This window comes from Mixia osmundae (assembly GCF_000708205.1).
Source record: "Mixia osmundae IAM 14324 unplaced genomic scaffold scaffold_1, whole genome shotgun sequence".
NCBI lineage: Eukaryota > Fungi > Basidiomycota > Mixiomycetes > Mixiales > Mixiaceae > Mixia > Mixia osmundae.
The window spans coordinates 1,051,207-1,068,471 of NW_014575563.1; the positions used below are offsets into that span (position 1 = coordinate 1,051,207).

Sequence of the window (17,265 nt, forward strand, 5' to 3'; positions counted from 1 at the left end):
GGCAGACGCGTCTAGAGGCGAGCAGCGATCGAGCGTTCGACCGAAGCTGCCATGTGGCGAGCTCGTTCGGCCGTGACCAGACCTGCAGTGATAATATTAACACAAGTTGTACGATGTTGTGTAAACCGTTGCAGACTCACCAGCAAGGATTGTGTCCGCGGTGAGCTTGGGTGTGATCTGGACCATCAGATGGGCCGATTCGATGCGCGAGACGACAGCCGCTGGAATCTGAAGGGACAGCTCCCTGATCGTGCTCTCGAAAAGCAAAGATCCCGTCTTGGGGATCACGATATGCGTCGACAGGCTCGTCGGAATCAACGAAAGCCGCTTCCACACTTCCCGTGCGCCATCGCCCCAGTTGCGATCTCCAAAGACGATGGCTTCTGATGGGTAGAGTGTCTTCAGTCCGAGCGTACCATCTAAATTGCAAGCTGTGAGCAGACTCCGAAGCACAGAAGATCTACGTACCCTGCTTGTGCCAGAGACCAAGATCGCACCAACGTGTAAAGACTTCGTCCGTCCACGCGCCATAGAAGTCCTTGTTGAGCTTGCCCGATGACCAGGCCTCATCTCGATTGGGCCAGTTGTCCCTGCGCGTCAGTGCGAGGCCCATGAGGGGCTTCAGCTCCTGTACAGATCGCACATCAGCGGTCGTCATTTACTGCCATCAAAAGACTGACCTGACGCTCAAAGCCAGGAGGGAAGGCGACAGGGTCGAGACCGACAACTTGAGCAAAGATGGAAGGCAGGCATGATGCTGCGCCGAGAACAGCGGCAGAACCTTGCGAATGGCCAACGCTGCAGATGTAACGACCACGGAAAGGCTTTGCGCTTGCAAAGTTCTTTGTATCGACTCTGATTGAGCCAGTCAGACCGTCGAGCTCGAGCAGCGCAGGATCAACGTCGGCCTGAGCCGGCAAGAGTCTGATCGTCTTCTGATCCTTTCCGGCCGGCTCAGATTGCAGGTTCGTGTAGTCCTGGTCTTTCTTCGGTAGGTACTTGAGTACGAATTGCAGGACATCGCGCGACATATCGGCCCAATTGTACTCTTCCATTGAGAAGCGACCACGGTTGACGAGTGCAGAATCGCCAAAATGCGAATGATCGAGCGACCAGATCTCGTCGATCCTCTGGCCATCTTTGTTGTCGCCATCGATGAGATGCGCTAGTGCCGGCTCCCAGATTTCCTTGTGATGACCGTTGGTATGATTGAGGATCATAGTCGTTCCTGGTTGGGTCTTGCTCGACGACATTCGACCATTGATCCGGGAGTAACGATTGACGACGATGTACATCTGCTTCTGTTTGGACCAGACATCTTTGTTCTCTACGGTAGTCGTCACAGCCGCATTCTGCCTCTCAACGATACCGTTCATAGTCTGGAGCAAGAGCAGCATGTCAGATGACTTGACAGGTGAAGGCGCATCGCCAGCGACAACTTCGCCGAGTTTGACGGCGGAGCCAAGCGTTGATCGCGGCCATGCCGCGGGAAAGGCAAACGTCTCGACCTTCCATCCGAGCTCAGGCGTGACATCTCCAAACGGATCCTTGAGATGAGCTGGCCGAGCTGGCACAACGAGATGGCTCTCGAGCTGCTGGCCACTCTCGTACAGTGGGAAGAGAGGCGCGATCGGCATATCGGCTTGAGCATTAGCCATTTCGGATGTCTGCTGTTCGTCAATCGCGGTTTGACGAGCGAGCTTTCTTGTAGGGCGCTCAGGACTAGATCTAGGCAAAGGGCGAGTGTGTGCTATCACGATGCGAAGGTCCGTGCGTGCGAGTTTCGGGCCGTAATGCGCATGAGAAGATCCGTGCGCATGACTTTGTTAAATGAGTCTGTCCAGCCGTTCTCTAGAATTGCGGAGCCTGAGAGCGGTACGGCGTCAAACCGCATGACGAAGTCTGCGACGACAAGAGTAAGGACAGCCGTCGCCATGTTCTGAGCAATGCATGCGCGTGGGGTGCGCCCGAAGGGTTGATAACAAGCACAGCTAGCCGTATCGAGCTTGAGCCATCTGTAGGCATCAAATCGCTCCGGATCAGGTCCATAAGTGGTCTTATCGCGGTGTAGCACGTAGCCAGAGCAGCCAAGTCGATAGCCAGCCGGTATGGTCACTGTGGCTTTTGAGCCATCGGGCAGTTTTATTGGGGTACTCCATGGTTCAGCAAGCTCTTTCTCCAGCAAGTGAGGATTGCTATCGGCAATCCGCAATATCTCGCGCACAGTCGCAACAAGCAAAGGAACCGACTCAAGCGCATCAAGTCGCGGTCTGTCACTGATGAATACAGGCTCGAGATCGTTGCGAAGGGCTTCGACCTGCTGTGGCTGACCGTAGAGCGCATACAAGCCTAGGCCGAGAGTAGCTGTGAGCGTGTCTGTGCCTGCGAATACAAAGTCTTCTAGCTGAGCGATAGTCTCTTCGCGCGTCATTGCCTCGTCGCCATCCAGCAGCTTTGCTACCAGTCCAGCATCGCTGTTCATGCGCTCATCGACTGCAGTCTGACAGAAGGATGCATAGCCGTCGAGCGACTGCAGCGCGTCCGTCGAATAGGATGAACGGAATCGCTGGTACAACTTCGACTCGTACAGCCACGGCAAGCGATATGCGAGATTGAAATCGAGGTTGAGCGCAGTCAATCCAGGACCGAGATTGCGTTCTGGCCCGACGAAATCGAGTCGGCCATCTTGCAGACTAAGCGCGTCCAAGGCGCCATACGGCTTGTCAACGAGCCAGAGACATGTGATGTCCGATGCCATAGCTCGCAAGGCCGGCATCAGATCAAGTGAGTCTGATGACTGGGACGCCTTGTCTATCAGGTCGAGCGTTGTCGCGAGAGGGCCATTGAAAAGCTCTTGGCGCGCTCTCGTCTCATTGGGACGGAAGAGCGGGCTTAATTTGCGATGCCCGTGCTTCCAATCTGTCATAGAGCGAGCTGTGAAGACGGTCTGATAGTGCTTGCCATCGATGGACGGATCAAAGATGCCATAAGTGCGCGAACTCTTGGGTAACCTCGATATCGACTTGAAGAGCTCAAGGTCGAACGCAGCATCGCCCGAGCCTGAAAAGCTGATGTCTGACCAGCCGACTCTCAGGACCGGCGACTGATATCGTTCGTGTAGCTCGCGTAGCAGCGGCGCTTGACCTCTTGCTAAAGGAAAAGGTAACAAATCTGCTAGCGCATAACGGAGCTGGTCGAGCAGAGAGACGCTTGTGATGCCTTGCAGAGCCCGTAGCTGCTTCGTCCGCCATACATAAGCGGCCAGACAGATCAGCAGTAGCTGCGGGATCATAGCGAACGCAGCTTCGGTGCTGGACAGAGCGCGATAACGCGATAGCAAAGCCTCGCGCTTATCGAGAATATAGGGCAATAGCAACAACAGGATGACCACAGCGTGAACCGAGTATTCTATACGTTTGGCTGTGCAGTCGCCTCTGCAAGAGCGCCGGCGGTGACGCCAAACTTTTGAGAGAGCAAGCGGAGCATTGCGCGACCGGATTCGCCAGTCAGGCCAGAGATGCCGTGCTTCTCTAGTTCTTGCCGTAACCCTTCCTCAGTCTGTATGCCCTCAGGTTGACTGTGGGAAGAGCTCGTATGTGACTGTGGAGAGCGTGCAGCGCTGGAATGTTGCGCCTGGTCAAGCTGACCGAGGCGATTTTCGTAGATGCCATTGATGACCTCGAGCTCAGCGACGCGAGTCCGCAAGGCGTCTATCTCATCGGAATGCGAGACGGAGCTCGATTCATGACTACCGTGTCGAAGATCATACCCCACAGATGAAGGGTCGGACAGGGGAGCGTAAGGAACCGGCAGAGCTCGATGATGAGCTGTTTGCTGCGAGATCATGTAGCGATCCTGGGAACGATCCATGACAGTATGCTCTGCCATCATCGCTAGACTCGGGTCTTGCCGCCGAGTGGCCGATCGTCCGCGGGAGTCCCGGCCATCTGGAGAAGCAAGTCGTGGTAAGCCAGCTTGTTGAGTAGGTGACGCGTGCATATGCAGATCGCCCCCCATGACGGCAGGTCGCCTTTTGTGCGGATGTCCCGGCAAGTCATCATCCGAGTCAACAGGCGATGTGCTTCGTGGTCGCGTCAGCTCGGTGCTGAGATGACTAGCACGACTGAGTGATCGCCCAGATGTATCGGATCGACCACGAGAGCCGCTATGGGAACGCGAATTGCTGCCTCTGGATGAACGACTTTCGAAGCGGTTATGCGCCACTTGCTCAGCCATCGCGCGCTGGTGATTCGCATGGACTTGATGGTAATAATGCTCTTGCTGCATTGCCTGTGCTTGCGCCTGATTCGATGACAGGGGCTGAACGAGATCAGCTTGCTGTGTCGGGGACGGATCCGAGCCGGAGCCAGAGCCAGAGGAGACGGTCTGGAAGCCTGGCAAACGCTCGCGTTGCCTGCCACGGTCGTCATCAGTCGATACATGGTGCCGCACCGCGCTATCGCCCTGCCGTGCTCGAATAGGCGGCAAGACGTTGTTCTCCGGTTGACGGCGGTGGCTGTCGACCGAAGCCGGCAAGCGTACTTGCGACGTTGCAGCTTGCTGAGGCGCACGATACATCGAAGGCATGCCTACGACCTGACCATCCATGTAATAAGGCGTATAAGGTCGATAATTATATGCGGATGCCGGCGAGTTATTCATAATTGCAGGCGGTAAGGAGACGGGTCTCTTTGCACCAGGTGGTGAGGACATCCCTCCGGCCGGCCATGCCCTCGCCTGGTCTCGCGACGGGATGCCGTAGATCGTGCTTGGTGGACCATTACGGTCATCTGCATGCTCCCCTCTCACTCTACTGCGAGATGCATCTCGGGATTGCGCGCGAGCCGTCATCGAAGAAGGGTATGGCTCTGCACGGCGAGAGATCGAGCTGTGGTTGGAATGCAAGCCGGGCGGAGAGTGACCTCGTCCACGCGAGTACATAACAGGCGGTGACACACGCGGCTCTGACCCAAGATCGTCTTCGCCATAGTCGTAGTCGTCATCGTCATCATCATTGCGCATGACCACATCATTATCGTAGGGCCTTTCTGCGCCAGGCGGACGTTGGTACGGACGAGAATCGCTGACAGGCTGACGCTGAAGCGAGTGACTGCGCGAAGACTTCATGTCTGCCGCTGCACCGTCGCTTGCACGTCCTCTGCGAGATTTTGATCGGCTCTTCTTGACTGGCCCAACTTGGCTGTCAGCACGCTCCAGCGAGGTCGCTTCGCTCTTGGCTGCCTTCTTGCTCGCGGCGTTCTTTTCGGACGCGGTGGACTTTGAGACACGGTTGCGATGCTTGATGACGTCGGTCTTGAGATAAGTGGGTCGAGGCGCGCCTTTCATCTTTTGGTAGAGGGAGCAAGCATTGCAGAGCACGTTACCGGCTTCGTCTCTTCGCCATAGCGGCGTTGTCTGCGGTCGCGATCAGTACTGGATGCGCTTTGTTATCGAGGTACACACCTGAGTTTTGCAGTTCATGCATGTTGGCGCGCCTGCGACTACTGTCTTATCGCTCGAGGAAGCCACTGTCTGCCCGGATGCTCGGCGCTCCATAGGCTTGGAAAGACTGCTGCTGCCCGACGAGCTGGCCTGAGATCCGGGCGAACCTATCTGGCCGGCAGGAGGCGAAGGAGAATTAAGTGCGTCTTGCTGCGTGGCAGACAGCTTGCGGCGAGCCTTGACTCTTGCAGAGCCCGATGAGAGACCCTCATGAGAAGCCGTTGAGGAGGCCGGCGAGCCTTTGACGCGCATGCCTACCATGCCCTTCCTGTGCTCGAGTGATAATTTAGCGATGATAAGAGGTGAATCGAGCGCGACGCACGAAACTGACTGCTCCTGTCGGGCACTTCTATTCATCTGACCAAGTGCCGGCGTCAGATCGTCAGCTCGGGCAGATGTCTCTGTGCTAGCAGGGGCAGCTCTGCCCGTCTGCTCCGGAGGATCGTGTGCTATCGAGGTACGGTCCGGCAGATCTTCGTCTCGGTCGGCTTCGTGAAAAGTTTGGAGCGCACGTTGGCCATGAGCTTGGACTATCGGTTGACGTGCGAGCTTTTGCTCCGACTGATAGTCGGTAGGGTCTCGCAATGTCTGTGCCAGCTCGACTGTCGCCGAGTCGGTCGTCAGACTCTGCAACGCGCCATTGCGCCTCGACAAGCCATTCTGACTGATATCGAGCTGACTGGTAGCGCCTACAAGCGCGCTGTCGTCCGCTACGGCCATCACAATGTGCTCGAGCTACACGTCATAACCTCTATCGAGATCTTCGCCTTATCTTACGTGCTTGTCCTAGCAGCCTGTGTCAGATCGGTTTCGGTACTGGTCGTGATCGGTCCGAGGCAGCGGCAGATCACCAGCTTATCGCATGACTATTTCCCGCTAGCTTTTCGCTATCTCTTCGGCGTCGTGCGGTTTTCTAAAAAGCGTCAAAAGCTTATCGACCGAGCTCGAGCCCCGCTCGTGGCAGCGGGACCTTTTGGTGTCGCGACCGCCCGTCCGCTGCCTGCCTGCCACGACAGCATGACGACCCTGCTCGAGGCAGCGCTCGGCAGCCGTACAGGCCCACTGTTGCTCGATGGTGGCATGTCCACTACGCTCGAAGACGAGCTAGGCGCGAGCACCGATCACCCTCTCTGGTCGTCTCATTTGCTTTCTGATGCCAAAGGGCGCCAGCAGATCCAGAAAGTCCATCAGATGTTTCACGATGCCGGTTCAGACATCATACAGACCAATACATACCAGATGGACGAGTCGTTGTGCGAGGCAAATGGGCTGAGCGCGACAGAGCTCGTCTCGAATGCCATTGCACTTGCACGCTCCGTGAAGGGCTCGCCTCTCGTTGCGCTCTCACTCGGTCCATACGGTGCATTGACGAGCCCCGGCAGCGAGTACAGTGGTCACTATACTGGCCCCTATGGCCCCTTCGAGTCGTCTCTCCCGGACAGTAGAGTCGATCCGAGCTCAACGCTTCCACCAGCTTCAGATGCAGAGTGCTACGAAGATGCATTGACTGATTTTCACACCAAGCGCTTGCGCACCTTCTTGGCGAGCGAAAAGCCGGATCTGCTTGCCTTTGAGACAGTGCCCCTGCTAACAGAAGTTCGAGCTATCCGACGCGCCGTCAGGCTTTGCCAGACTGAATTGCCTTACTGGATCTCATTCGTTCTGCCGGACGGTATCTGTCCGCAATCTACACATCCCACTATTGATGCCAAACGCTGCACACTCGAAGCTCTGACGCTTGCCGCCTTGCAAGGTGAACAGCCGCCTGTCGCGATTGGCATCAATTGCACCCATCCAAGCCTCATCGCATCCAATGTCATACGTATGGCTCGTACAGTCTCGTCGCATAAGCTGAGCATACCTTGGCTTGTCTTGTATCCTGATGGCGGCTTGACGTATGATACTGTGACCAAGAGCTGGCACGCGAGAGAAGCTCAGCAAAGTGACAGGAGTTGGGCAGACGCACTCCTTGACGCTGCTTCCACAGGCGATCGTGCATTTGCTGGCTACATTCTGGGTGGCTGCTGCAAATCGACACCTAGCTACATAGCCGCGCTCAGAAGCATCTCTGGCTAGTGACATCATTCCACGTCGCACACGAGCGGTACTGCGCTGCAAATTCCTGATTTGCTCGTGTCAGATCGGTATGCTGTCGAAGGCGTACTCCGGGCGGAGCGAACCCAAGCAATCGGCAAGCGTCAATCGATGCTCAAGCTGGACTCAGCGGCGTGCAGGCTGCTGTAACCCAGGCAAGCACCTCTGGTACGCAAGGAGTACAAGATTGCATCATATGGCTACAGGGCAGGTCTTTGATAGGCGTGCATGCACGTCTCTAAGGCTTGTAGTTCGCGTTGACGCCGAAGCCAATACGCGAATGAGCCGAATCCAGGTGAAGCGTAAAGTATTCCAGCAAACTTGTGCCCAGCAAGAAGCCGCCCGTCTGATCCACACTTCCGTCAAAGATAGCAAGCGCGTATTTGCTCGGATCCCTTATCCACGCGCCATCAGCTCTGCAGTCGTCCCCGGAAGGACAGGTGCTTACCCACTCTGAGCCACGTTCACGGCGTCCGGAAGCAGTTGAGCAGACACTGGCAAGGAGAGACTGGCACCGGTAGACAGTCTGAGCTCGAGTGGCTTCATGTGCTTGATGCTTTCATTGGGAATCACAATGAACCCGGCTTGCAGGTTTGCGCCTGGGATGCTGGCAATATCTGCCCGGACTTGCATCAAATTCTGCTGAGCTCCCGGTGACTGCGCTCACAGTTGTTATAGACCGTTGCTGGAAGACTGGTCAGATAGAGCTCTGTATCGATGACCGCCAAATTATCAGAGACAGAAGAATCAGATAAACCAAGAGCGGGTATGTTGATCCTCGTCGCCCAGTAGGACAGATTGCCAAAGACCAGCTCGGTAGGTGCATACTTGAATTCGCCGTTGATGAGGGATGTATCAGCAGCTCCAAATGAAAGCACGCCGGTGTCTCTCTGTGTAGTGAGCGTCTTGCGTCTGTTGATCTGTAGCGTCACGCCCGCATTGCGCTTCGAAACGAGTCCTTGAGAAGCCATTGCCTCTGCGATAGGCTCGATGGTCTGCGAGGCGGGTGCGCCATTAATATCGCCTTTGGACATGGCTCTGAGTGCCAGACCGAGCATGCCATCGGGCGTGACGGCAGCGTTGGTGTAGTCGATACCAAAATCGACGCTCGTAGCTGCGAGCATACCCAACTTGAAATCTTTGAGGACAGGACCGTTTGGCGGCGCCAATGTTACTTGCGAATTGAGCAGCTGACCCTAGATGAGTGCAGCGACGTTTGTATGCGGTGAGACCTACGATACCAGCATAGATCACTCCGGTGATCCCGTGCTTGTCCGCCCAATGCATACTTGTCTGAGACCCATACTGAGGCTTATAGTCGATCGTCGCAGCACTGGCACCAATGAAGGTGATCGGGACAACCTGCACACGATATCAGCATGGTAGTGATCGTCGTCTGGGCAACGCGCAAGATCGATGAGCAATTTCATTGGCACGCCGCCCACTGCAATCTCGACGTAATCGAAAGTCGACGCATCGCCGAACGCCGTGACGGGAGTCTTGCGGTGTTTGTGTCTTCTGGCAGCATCCGAGTCGCTGTATAGGTCACCTGATTTGGACGACGCAGCTTTAGTGGAGGTATGCAGGGACAGCCTGAGATTAGGGCTGGCAGGCTCCGGCCTGGCATTCGCAAGCAGTGCGCAGCACAGGAAAGCTGCGGTGACTTTGTTGATGGACAGCATTGCAATTGCCGAAGAATGTGGAGAGGGAAGTAATCATCTGCGCTATCTTTGTCAGGAGCGTCGCAGCGTAATCTGGCAATCTAGGTCGCGCGTCGCGGTGTAGCTACATATTGCCGTAACCGGGGAGATGAGTTGCCAGCTGCGATAAGGCACATACACAGCCGAATCAATACAAGACAATTTGCATTGGTACTTGAGAAGGGAAGACGAAGAGGGGGATGTAGCCCAAGTATACTGGTGCTCACTCGGATTCAGAGAAACGCGAGAGCTAGAACAGGGTGATCTTTACTCCAGCCTGAGCATCCCTTGTCTCGGGCTGCAGTGACGTCGACCGCAATTGGCGATCGGACTGTCGCTCGTTCTGTGCTAGGGCCATTGCGCCGCAATGCAGACTGGGGTACTTTGACTCGCGCAGCCGCTATTACCGATCGAAACAGTCCCCGACGTGAACGTGCTCTTGCGAGCTGCGTCTAGACTGATCGTCGCCAGCACGATGGTTCATGCATATCCACCGTCGTCGAGCCCATGATCAAGCCATGCCATCGTAGCGCGGTGGCGTAAAACTTATGCATATCGTAGGCGGCCTGCAAGGAGTAAGAATTCTTGTGTCGGTCTGCTTGCTGCTTGACCAGCCGCTTCTTGCTCCACTCGCTGCCCGAGATCCTCGCCACCTGTATCAATCCAGCCTAGTGGCCCGAGATCGCAATCTGCGCAGATGAGATATTTCGTCGTGCTGCCGGGCGCTGTCTTTGAGAAGCCAATGTTCTCGAACGTGAGCGCGCTGGGAACGAGCCAGACTTGCTCTGCATCATTACTGACCGCTACATCAGCGGGCAGTGGCGGGATCTGCTCGCTCTTTGAGTGAGTATCGAATGCAGCGTGACGAGCGCACCTCGTGAGCTCGTCTGGCCGATCGAGCTTCTGATGGCCTCAGAATGAGACATCGGCATTGCGGACGGGGACAAAACAGTGATAGCGCATTCTTCCCAGCCGCGGTGAGCTCATCGGGGGACAAGCTTGAGAGTAAAACGCCCTCGCTCCTGTCGCGCTTTTTGCCGGCTGTCGATTGTAGAGCAGCCATGACGCCCGACAAATCTTGTTGCTGCGGCATCTCAAACGTATGAGTCATTTCGAACCATGGCCGGCTGCCGTGTACGACTGCGCTCGGTCCCTTGAGGATGAAGCCCGCTTGGGCATACAGCGGGATCAACTCGTCATGGGTGATCAACAGAGCAGCCTTTGCCTTCCCTGCGCTTTCTACTCGTTGCAGCAATTCCTTCAGTAGCCCGACAGCTATGCCTTGACGCCTGTGAGTCTTGCGCACGACGACGCTGTGAATAGCGACAAAGGGAGCCCCTGAGTCGTGTTGGCTCATAGAGTCGTGCGTGAGCGTCTCTGAGGAGGTCAGTGTACAGCAGACGAAGCCGGAGAGTGTATGTGCGTCATCGTATGCGCCTATGAAGAGCTCTGGGGCAAGCGCTTGGCGCTGTTTCAGTTTGTCGAGCGTTGCTGCTTCATCTGGCGGAAAACCTGCGAGTCGTTGCTTCAGAGCTGCTCGGCACCACTCCATGAGGAGCAAGCACCTTCGTGCTCGATAGCCAACGCAGCCTCGACATCGCTGGCTTTGACGAGGTCGAACCGCATCGTGGCTCGCTCGAACGCACAAAATCACGATGACATCAGTTGCATCGACGCACAATCCAGGTCTGGCAGCCCTCCTCAATCAACCATCGCTCAGAAACTGAAGTTGTGAGACAGACCATGTCCGGCACATGAGATTGGCGCTCGATGAGGCCCGCAAATGCACGCCTGTAGCCAAGGCGTTCTGCGTTGGCGCCGTCATCGTAAAGGATGGCGCAGTCATCTCTACGGGCTACTCTAGGGAGCTAGAAGGCAACAACACGCACGCAGAGCAATGCGCCATCGATAAGCTGGTCCGAGCCGGTCGGGTCCACGAGACAAAGGACAGTGCTATATACACAACCATGGAGCCTTGTTCGACACGTGCTTCTGATCCTGTCTCCTGCACGACAAGATGTCTGCAGGCAGGCTTCTCTCATGTGTACTTAGCAGTCCACGAGCCGAGCGATTTCGTCGAGTGTCAGGGCACAGACTTGCTTGTCCAAGAGGGCGTCACAGTGACTGTCGTCGAGGGACTTGCAGATGAGGCCCTGCGGATAGCAAGAGGAAATGCATAAAGGAGCCCGTCAGTCTATGTTATGATCAGCCAACATGCTGTACCAAGATGGCAGGTGAATCAAAGCGTGAATCGCGATAGCCTGCTTCGCGCATGGAAGAAGCTGCTGTCGTCGGGCTGAAAGCAGCATCGCGCTCTTCTCTGCCCGCCCGGTCTTGCAGCAGCCTCTGACGCTGCGCCGACCTTGAGCCTGCTCGCCGCCTTTTGTACAGGGCGGCCATGATGAGCAGTAACGCAAGCCTGTGATGCGTTCAGCTTGCATCGTGGGAACGCATGAGGAACTGACAATGCTGCTGCGCCGAGAGCGATACCAACGATTGCGCTCGTGGCTACGTGCGCGTGGCTTGCACTGCTGTTTGCTTCGTCCGATGACGTCTTGCTTGTGCTCGCGGGCGTACTCGTGGGACGAGTAGACGTCGTGAACGAAGCTGCCGAAGTAGCAGCTTGGATGCTCGTGCTGGCAACTTGGGTGCTGCTGATCAAACCGTCCGCGATGGGTTCTGTTGTTGTAGCCGAGGTATCATTGATGCTGTTCTGATAGAATGGCAAGCCGAAGAGACTCGATATTGGTCGAGTCTGCCAGCCTGCTGACTTCATCTGGGGATAAGCATCGATGAAACCCGTGACGCTTTTGTTGGAGAGCTCGTGCTCAAGCATGATCAAGCCTGGCGATTTTGGCAGAGCGATCCAGGTAGTGAGCTCTGTCGCTAACTCTGATGCAGAGACGGCCGAACTCCAGTCGTCCGTGTCGTGATTCCAGATGACTGTCGTCAGATTGAAGACATGCCTAGCGATCGCTCGCACGCGATTGTCTGTGTCGCCGTACGGCGGTCGAAAGAGAGCAGGCAATCGACCCGTCATATCAAATATGAGCTGACTTGTCCAACCCAATTCGCCGAGCAGCTGCATATCGGTCATCGAAGTGCAGTAGGGATGTGACCACGTATGGCTGGCGATCTCGTCCCCGTTAGCCACAGCTGTCTGGAACAGTGCGCTGTTGTCTATAATTCGAGATCCGATCATGAAGTGTGTCGCTTTCTGCGATTGCGCCGCGAGAAAGGTATAGAGCGCAGATGACGGCGGCTGAGGTCCATCGTCAAAAGCGATACCTATCATACCATCTGGCGCATCGACAATGTCGTCCGCGGCCAAGCAGCCATTCTGAGTCCATGAACAGACGGCCGTTGTTGACCCTGAGCCATCTGCATAAACGGGTGCACCGTTCTCGAGCGTAGTAGGCTCGATATCTGCTGGAATCAAGCCCGAAGCTTTGACGGTATTGTAGACATCTATCCAGGCTTGCAAGGGCGTAGGGCCGGATACGTCTGGTGTTGGGTAAGAAGAGGTCGCGCGTCGGAACATGTGCGAGGCGGACATAGCCCCACTCGCTTTGTGTCCGTAGAGAGTCGACGGACACTAGACGAGTATGGCGAAGATGAGAAAGCAATAGAAGCAAGCTTGATATGAGATGGGAAAATCTCTTGGGTCTGTGCGCGTATTCCGTCACAGCGAGCGCAGCCGATGAAGGATAAGCCGACGTGGGCACGATAGAAGTCGCTGCGGCAAGAGGAAGAGGTCATAGTGTACTTCAGAAGGCAGCACCGGCCAAGCCGCAGCAGATTCTACATCGCCTGTATGTCAAGAGAGTCTGGCTGCGGCGGGGTGGTGCGGTTGTCGATGCCTACCGCATAGGCGCCTGTCACACGGCTCGCTAGATTGCAGAGAATGTTTGCGGACATGTTGTCGAAGGTCTGAGAGGGAGTGAGAGACTGGAGTGGGTCTGTTGCGCCAATGTAGCGGGCCACAGCTTTAGCCGGGTGTGCGAAGTGCCATGCATGTGCCATCGCGTCGTCGTATCGTCGTCCACCGAAACGGCCGGAACAGTGACGACTCGCTCGTCGCTCAGCGTCGCCATGGAGCATCCACCGCTCAGCTCCGACTGGGAGCTGCTGGGCGAAGCCTACTATCGCAGATCAGAGGTGTATAGCCTGCAATGGCCCATCAAAGATCTCTCCGACTACATTGTTGCTGGAGCTGCTGCTGGTGGTCCGATAGGCAAGCTCACCCCGTCAGTATGTCCGCAAGCACTGACGAATAGGTGCAGCCATCATGCGAGATGAGAGCAAGCCCATGCTGCTCGGCAAACATGCGACTGGCAAGCCCAAGATCTCTATCTATAGCTCATCTGGCGGCTCGATAGAGACTATCATCGTGAGTGGCCCGAGTCTCGGCTTAGCAGGCAGCTGGAACCACTTGATCACCGCAGTGGGAACATACAAGCAAGCCAATCAAGTTTGGCTTCAACAGAGCAGAGGATCTCGTCGTCATCACCCAAGAGGGACAGTACCGCGTCTACCCCCTGACTTCATCGTCTGCCAGCAGCTCGCTCGGCTATGCGTCCTACTCGCTTGGAGCAGAAGCATCAGAGACGGGCGTGCTTGATGCACGCATTGCCGAGGACGCTTGCGTCGTACTGCTCGGTAGTCTCAACTTTATCGAAGTCAAAGACGAGTCTGGTCGCAGCGCGTCGTCAACGAGCGAGGGTAGCCCAATATCAGTCTCACGACTTGCAGAATCAGGCTCGTCGGTTCTTCTTATCAGATGTAGCGCATCTGATCAAGACATCCGAAAGCAGGCCTGTCGGAAGGACCGCAAGCCTGGACGACTATCCCAGCAGACGTCAGTCCAAGACGCCAACTCGAGGTCGTCTTTGCTACGACAGCAGGCGTCAAGATCTTGGATAGCTTAGACTGTCAAGATCAGGTGGGTTGCACGCCATCATGACGAGCTATGTTGACCAAAGTGATCAGTCTATGAGGCTAGGCTCTGTACAGGCGATGGCAGCCTCGCCAAACGGCAGCTTCATCGCGCTGGTGGCTTCATCGCCAGACTTGCCCGGCCGGATCGTGCTCTCGGTACTCTCATCCGACTTCTCGCGCAGCTTGTCAGAGTGCGATCTGGCCACGCAAGGCGTAGCAGGCGAGCCAGATCAGGTAGCTTGGTGCGGCAGCAACAGCGTTCTGCTCGCATACGGGGAGCTAGTGATCATGGTTGGTCCGTTTGGGGAATCACTCAAGTATGTCTGACCTTCGCCAAATGCAGTCAGCAACTAATGGAATCTTCAGGTTCTCGTTTGATAGATCGCCAGTTCTGATCAGCGAACTTGACGGCACGCGCGTCATATCGGCCACGACCTGCGACTTCATCAGCAAAATCTCAGGTGGCTGTCCACGGTGCAGATCAGTAAAACTTGCTGATGCCTCGACACCCGCGCAGACACGACTCTTCAGACCTTTCGACCCGGCTCAGCTGCGCCGTCTGCAATCTTGGTAGATGCCTCCGAGCAATTCGAGAGGAAGAGCCCGCGCTCAGACGAGATTATCCGTTCGATACGATCAGATCTGACTAGCGCAGTCGACACTTGTATCGATGCTGCCGGTCGGGAGCTCGATGTCTACTGGCAACGTAAGCTACTCCGCGCTGCGTCTTATGGCAAGACATATCTCGATCTGTACGATTCGAGCGATTTCGTCGATATGGCTCAGCACCTTCGCGTGCTCAATGCCGTGCGATATTACGAAATCGGTATACCCATCACTTATGAACAGTTCAAGCGAAGCGACCCCGCACATCTCGTCGCTCGTCTCACCGCACGCTCACATCATCTACTCGCCATGCGCATCGCCACATTCTTGTCTCTATCAACAGCACCCGTGCTACAACACTGGGCGTCTTCAAAAGTTGCAGCAGCAAAAGGCCGAAACGAAGACGACGAAGTCACTGGTCTCATCGTCGATCGTCTGAAAGGGCAAAGCGAGCTGAGTTGTGCCGACGTTGCTCTTACGGCCTGGAAGTCTGGTCAGACGAAGCTAGCAGCCAAATTACTCGAGCACGAAGTCCGAGCATCGAAACAGGTGCCCCTGCTAATGAGTATGAGAGAAGATGACCTCGCACTCGTCAAGGCCATCGCAAGTGGTGACACCGACCTAGGTGCGTACAAGAACTGCAACCCAGCATCTTGCTGAGCGGTCGTTGGGGGTTACAGTCTTCGTAGTCTTTGCGCATCTCAAGAAAGCACACTCGCTTGGACAGTTCTTCCGAATCATCGAGAAGAAGCCCGCTGCTGCTGCTCTGCTCCGAGCATGGTGCAAGGACGAAGATATTGAGCTGCTGCGAGACTATTACTATCAAGACGATCGTCGCGTTGACGCGGCTTGCCTTGCGTTGCACGAATCAACTCGCATTACCGTGAGTGCCCGTCTCGGTATCAGAGCGCTCTTCTGATTCCATGTGCTGGTTCCCACAGGATTTTGCAGAAAAGATGGCAAAGGTCAGAAGCGGTTCCAAGTCGTTTGCGGAAGACAAGGAGCGCTCGTTCGAGACGAGGGTAATTTGCCCACTCTTGTTTGGATCAAGTCTGACAAGCTTGCAGATGACGGAAGATTACTTGCGATTGCTGGCATATCAACAAGCGCTGGAAAAGGAAGCCGATGACAGAAAGACGTTTCAGGGGCTCAGCATAGATGGCACCATTCGAGCCTGCATACTGTGTAGCTGGCCAAAGAAAGCTGACAAGATCAAGTCAGAATTTGAAGTGCCTGATATCAGGTACGTTCGAAGCATCTGAGCTTATCTCGAGCTCACTTTGGGACAGGTTCTGGTTTATCAAGATCAAGGCTTTGATCGAAGCGAGAGACTGGGACAGCCTCGAAGCCTTCTCTCGCAGTAAGCGCAGCCCGATTGGCTACGAGGTCAGCCACACGCTTTTACCAAACAGAACGACATCTGACTGTGCTGCAGCCCTTTGTCGAGCTCCTCGTCGCGAGCGGTCACAAACGTCAGGCAGTCACTTTCGTCCAAAGATGCGAGATGAGGAATCGGATCGAACTCTACGTGCGCTGCGACGAGTGGTTACGGGCAGGACAAGAATGCAAGGACAGATCGGATCGTGGCCGACTCATGTAAGCATGCCTCATACCAAGTCTCCTCCCGGCTGACGTGCGTGCGCAGGGATCTGAGGCAAAGGGCGCCCAATGCTACGATTGCGGCTCAGCTGGAGAAGATGCTAGATGAACTCAACAGCTGATACAATGATACATGCACACCCCCCATTATCGTCTGCTTACTTCTTACTCCGCGTGTACGCTGGGAAAACAAGGGTCAGAGAACAGGCGCTCTTAATTGCGCGTAGCCTACGATTGTAATGTAGCAACCTGCAGCCGGATGCATGCTTTAGACAGTCTGTATGTCTGAATGCTGAGCACTCACTTCTCGATGAGGTCGACATGCGTCAGAACCATCCGTCGGCAGCAGTACCTCCTCAGTCCGAGCGTACTCAACGCCTCACTGTCGTCTCTGATGAGCCCTCCTTCGCACAAAGAGCAGTTCATCGGATGACTTGCTTTTCGGTTGCTCCGCCCTCGAGCAACGCCAGGTAGGCAATGTGCTTGTCGCCCGTCTGTGCAGCTCGGGTCAGCAAGAATGTGAGCTGAGACGAGATCGACTGACGACTTTGCCGCAGGTGAAGCAGCGCACGGGGATGATCTGCGAGAGCCGGCTTCAGTTCCCGGACTGACTCTACAGGCAGTCCTGAGCTCACCATGCCGCTCGGCGAGAGTAGGCTTCGTCTGGCGCTGGCGCTGGGCTTTTTCAAAATTCGCGCCTGTTGCCCAAGGCTAGAGCCATTGGGCGGCTTATACACCAGCTCAGTGCCTATATAGACCATGCCCCGATAGCCTAGATCGTAAGCTCATCATCACTTCTAGCGAGGCTGTCAGTCTCACAGTGTCA

General features: G+C 55.7%; 9 protein-coding genes across 9 annotated transcripts; 3 read left to right on the plus strand and 6 right to left on the minus strand.

Annotated features, from left to right (window-relative positions):
- Nucleotides 1–11: 11 nt before the first annotated feature.
- On the minus strand, nucleotides 12–3,292 carry L969DRAFT_91768 (uncharacterized protein; the record flags this gene model as incomplete). The annotated part of the gene is made up of 5 exons (XM_014715456.1): nucleotides 12–82; nucleotides 141–419; nucleotides 469–628; nucleotides 681–1,700; nucleotides 1,823–3,292. 5 exons carry the CDS (start codon nucleotides 3,290–3,292, stop codon nucleotides 12–14), a joined length of 3,000 nt encoding a protein of 999 aa, XP_014570942.1.
- A 116-nt stretch (nucleotides 3,293–3,408) lies between these two features.
- Nucleotides 3,409–6,222, minus strand: L969DRAFT_43697 (uncharacterized protein; the record flags this gene model as incomplete). The annotated part of the gene is made up of 3 exons (XM_014715457.1): nucleotides 3,409–5,415; nucleotides 5,464–5,770; nucleotides 5,825–6,222. The coding sequence occupies 3 exons, from the start codon at nucleotides 6,220–6,222 to the stop codon at nucleotides 3,409–3,411; spliced, it is 2,712 nt and encodes a 903-aa protein (XP_014570943.1).
- A 297-nt stretch (nucleotides 6,223–6,519) lies between these two features.
- L969DRAFT_43183 (uncharacterized protein) lies at nucleotides 6,520–7,578 on the plus strand (the record flags this gene model as incomplete). The annotated part of the gene is made up of 1 exon (XM_014715458.1): nucleotides 6,520–7,578. The coding sequence occupies one exon, from the start codon at nucleotides 6,520–6,522 to the stop codon at nucleotides 7,576–7,578; it is 1,059 nt and encodes a 352-aa protein (XP_014570944.1).
- A 189-nt stretch (nucleotides 7,579–7,767) lies between these two features.
- Nucleotides 7,768–8,894, minus strand: L969DRAFT_84176 (uncharacterized protein). Its single transcript, XM_014715459.1, has 4 exons — nucleotides 8,833–8,894; nucleotides 8,264–8,786; nucleotides 8,045–8,213; nucleotides 7,768–7,991 (listed from the first exon to the last, which is right to left on the minus strand). The coding sequence occupies exons 1-4, from the start codon at nucleotides 8,881–8,883 to the stop codon at nucleotides 7,835–7,837; spliced, it is 900 nt and encodes a 299-aa protein (XP_014570945.1). The 5' UTR covers nucleotides 8,884–8,894; the 3' UTR covers nucleotides 7,768–7,834.
- Nucleotides 8,895–9,842: 948 nt separating this feature from the next.
- L969DRAFT_14525 (uncharacterized protein) lies at nucleotides 9,843–10,922 on the minus strand (the record flags this gene model as incomplete). The annotated part of the gene is made up of 3 exons (XM_014714897.1): nucleotides 9,843–10,124; nucleotides 10,171–10,808; nucleotides 10,862–10,922. The coding sequence occupies 3 exons, from the start codon at nucleotides 10,920–10,922 to the stop codon at nucleotides 9,843–9,845; spliced, it is 981 nt and encodes a 326-aa protein (XP_014570383.1).
- On the plus strand, nucleotides 10,772–11,561 carry L969DRAFT_84182 (uncharacterized protein). Its single transcript, XM_014715460.1, has one exon. The coding sequence runs from the start codon at nucleotides 11,051–11,053 to the stop codon at nucleotides 11,474–11,476; it is 426 nt and encodes a 141-aa protein (XP_014570946.1). The 5' UTR covers nucleotides 10,772–11,050; the 3' UTR covers nucleotides 11,477–11,561.
- On the minus strand, nucleotides 11,502–12,852 carry L969DRAFT_14526 (carbohydrate esterase family 4 protein; the record flags this gene model as incomplete). Its single annotated transcript, XM_014714898.1, has 2 exons — nucleotides 11,502–11,715; nucleotides 11,762–12,852. 2 exons carry the CDS (start codon nucleotides 12,850–12,852, stop codon nucleotides 11,502–11,504), a joined length of 1,305 nt encoding a protein of 434 aa, XP_014570384.1.
- Nucleotides 12,853–13,037: 185 nt separating this feature from the next.
- L969DRAFT_84183 (uncharacterized protein) lies at nucleotides 13,038–16,725 on the plus strand. Its single transcript, XM_014715461.1, has 13 exons — nucleotides 13,038–13,530; nucleotides 13,580–13,686; nucleotides 13,742–14,054; nucleotides 14,111–14,238; nucleotides 14,286–14,551; nucleotides 14,601–14,695; nucleotides 14,752–15,465; nucleotides 15,521–15,723; nucleotides 15,782–15,862; nucleotides 15,908–16,083; nucleotides 16,130–16,226; nucleotides 16,276–16,436; nucleotides 16,486–16,725. Exons 1-13 carry the CDS (start codon nucleotides 13,311–13,313, stop codon nucleotides 16,559–16,561), a joined length of 2,637 nt encoding a protein of 878 aa, XP_014570947.1. The 5' UTR covers nucleotides 13,038–13,310; the 3' UTR covers nucleotides 16,562–16,725.
- On the minus strand, nucleotides 16,535–17,215 carry L969DRAFT_142206 (uncharacterized protein). Its single transcript, XM_014715462.1, has 6 exons — nucleotides 17,075–17,215; nucleotides 16,984–17,019; nucleotides 16,878–16,933; nucleotides 16,744–16,821; nucleotides 16,672–16,688; nucleotides 16,535–16,620 (listed from the first exon to the last, which is right to left on the minus strand). The coding sequence occupies exons 1-6, from the start codon at nucleotides 17,198–17,200 to the stop codon at nucleotides 16,598–16,600; spliced, it is 336 nt and encodes a 111-aa protein (XP_014570948.1). The 5' UTR covers nucleotides 17,201–17,215; the 3' UTR covers nucleotides 16,535–16,597.
- Nucleotides 17,216–17,265: the final 50 nt, after the last annotated feature.

Coding starts and splice junctions, on each gene's coding strand:
- L969DRAFT_84176 (XM_014715459.1), bottom strand. CDS start 8,883: ATGCATTGGGCGGACAAGCACGGGATCACCGGAGTGATCTATGCTGGT. Junction 8,214..8,263: donor AGCAACGGTCTATAACAACT/GTGAGCGCAGTC, acceptor AAGTCCGGGCAG/ATATTGCCAGCATCCCAGGC. Junction 7,992..8,044: donor GTGAACGTGGCTCAGAGTGG/GTAAGCACCTGT, acceptor CGCGTGGATAAG/GGATCCGAGCAAATACGCGC.
- L969DRAFT_84182 (XM_014715460.1), top strand. CDS start 11,051: ATGAGATTGGCGCTCGATGAGGCCCGCAAATGCACGCCTGTAGCCAAG.
- L969DRAFT_84183 (XM_014715461.1), top strand. CDS start 13,311: ATGTGCCATCGCGTCGTCGTATCGTCGTCCACCGAAACGGCCGGAACA. Junction 14,239..14,285: donor GCTTAGACTGTCAAGATCAG/GTGGGTTGCACG, acceptor CAAAGTGATCAG/TCTATGAGGCTAGGCTCTGT. Junction 14,552..14,600: donor CCGTTTGGGGAATCACTCAA/GTATGTCTGACC, acceptor TGGAATCTTCAG/GTTCTCGTTTGATAGATCGC.
- L969DRAFT_142206 (XM_014715462.1), bottom strand. CDS start 17,200: ATGGTCTATATAGGCACTGAGCTGGTGTATAAGCCGCCCAATGGCTCT. Junction 17,020..17,074: donor TACTCTCGCCGAGCGGCATG/GTGAGCTCAGGA, acceptor CGGCTCTCGCAG/ATCATCCCCGTGCGCTGCTT. Junction 16,934..16,983: donor GCTTCACCTGCGGCAAAGTC/GTCAGTCGATCT, acceptor CGAGCTGCACAG/ACGGGCGACAAGCACATTGC.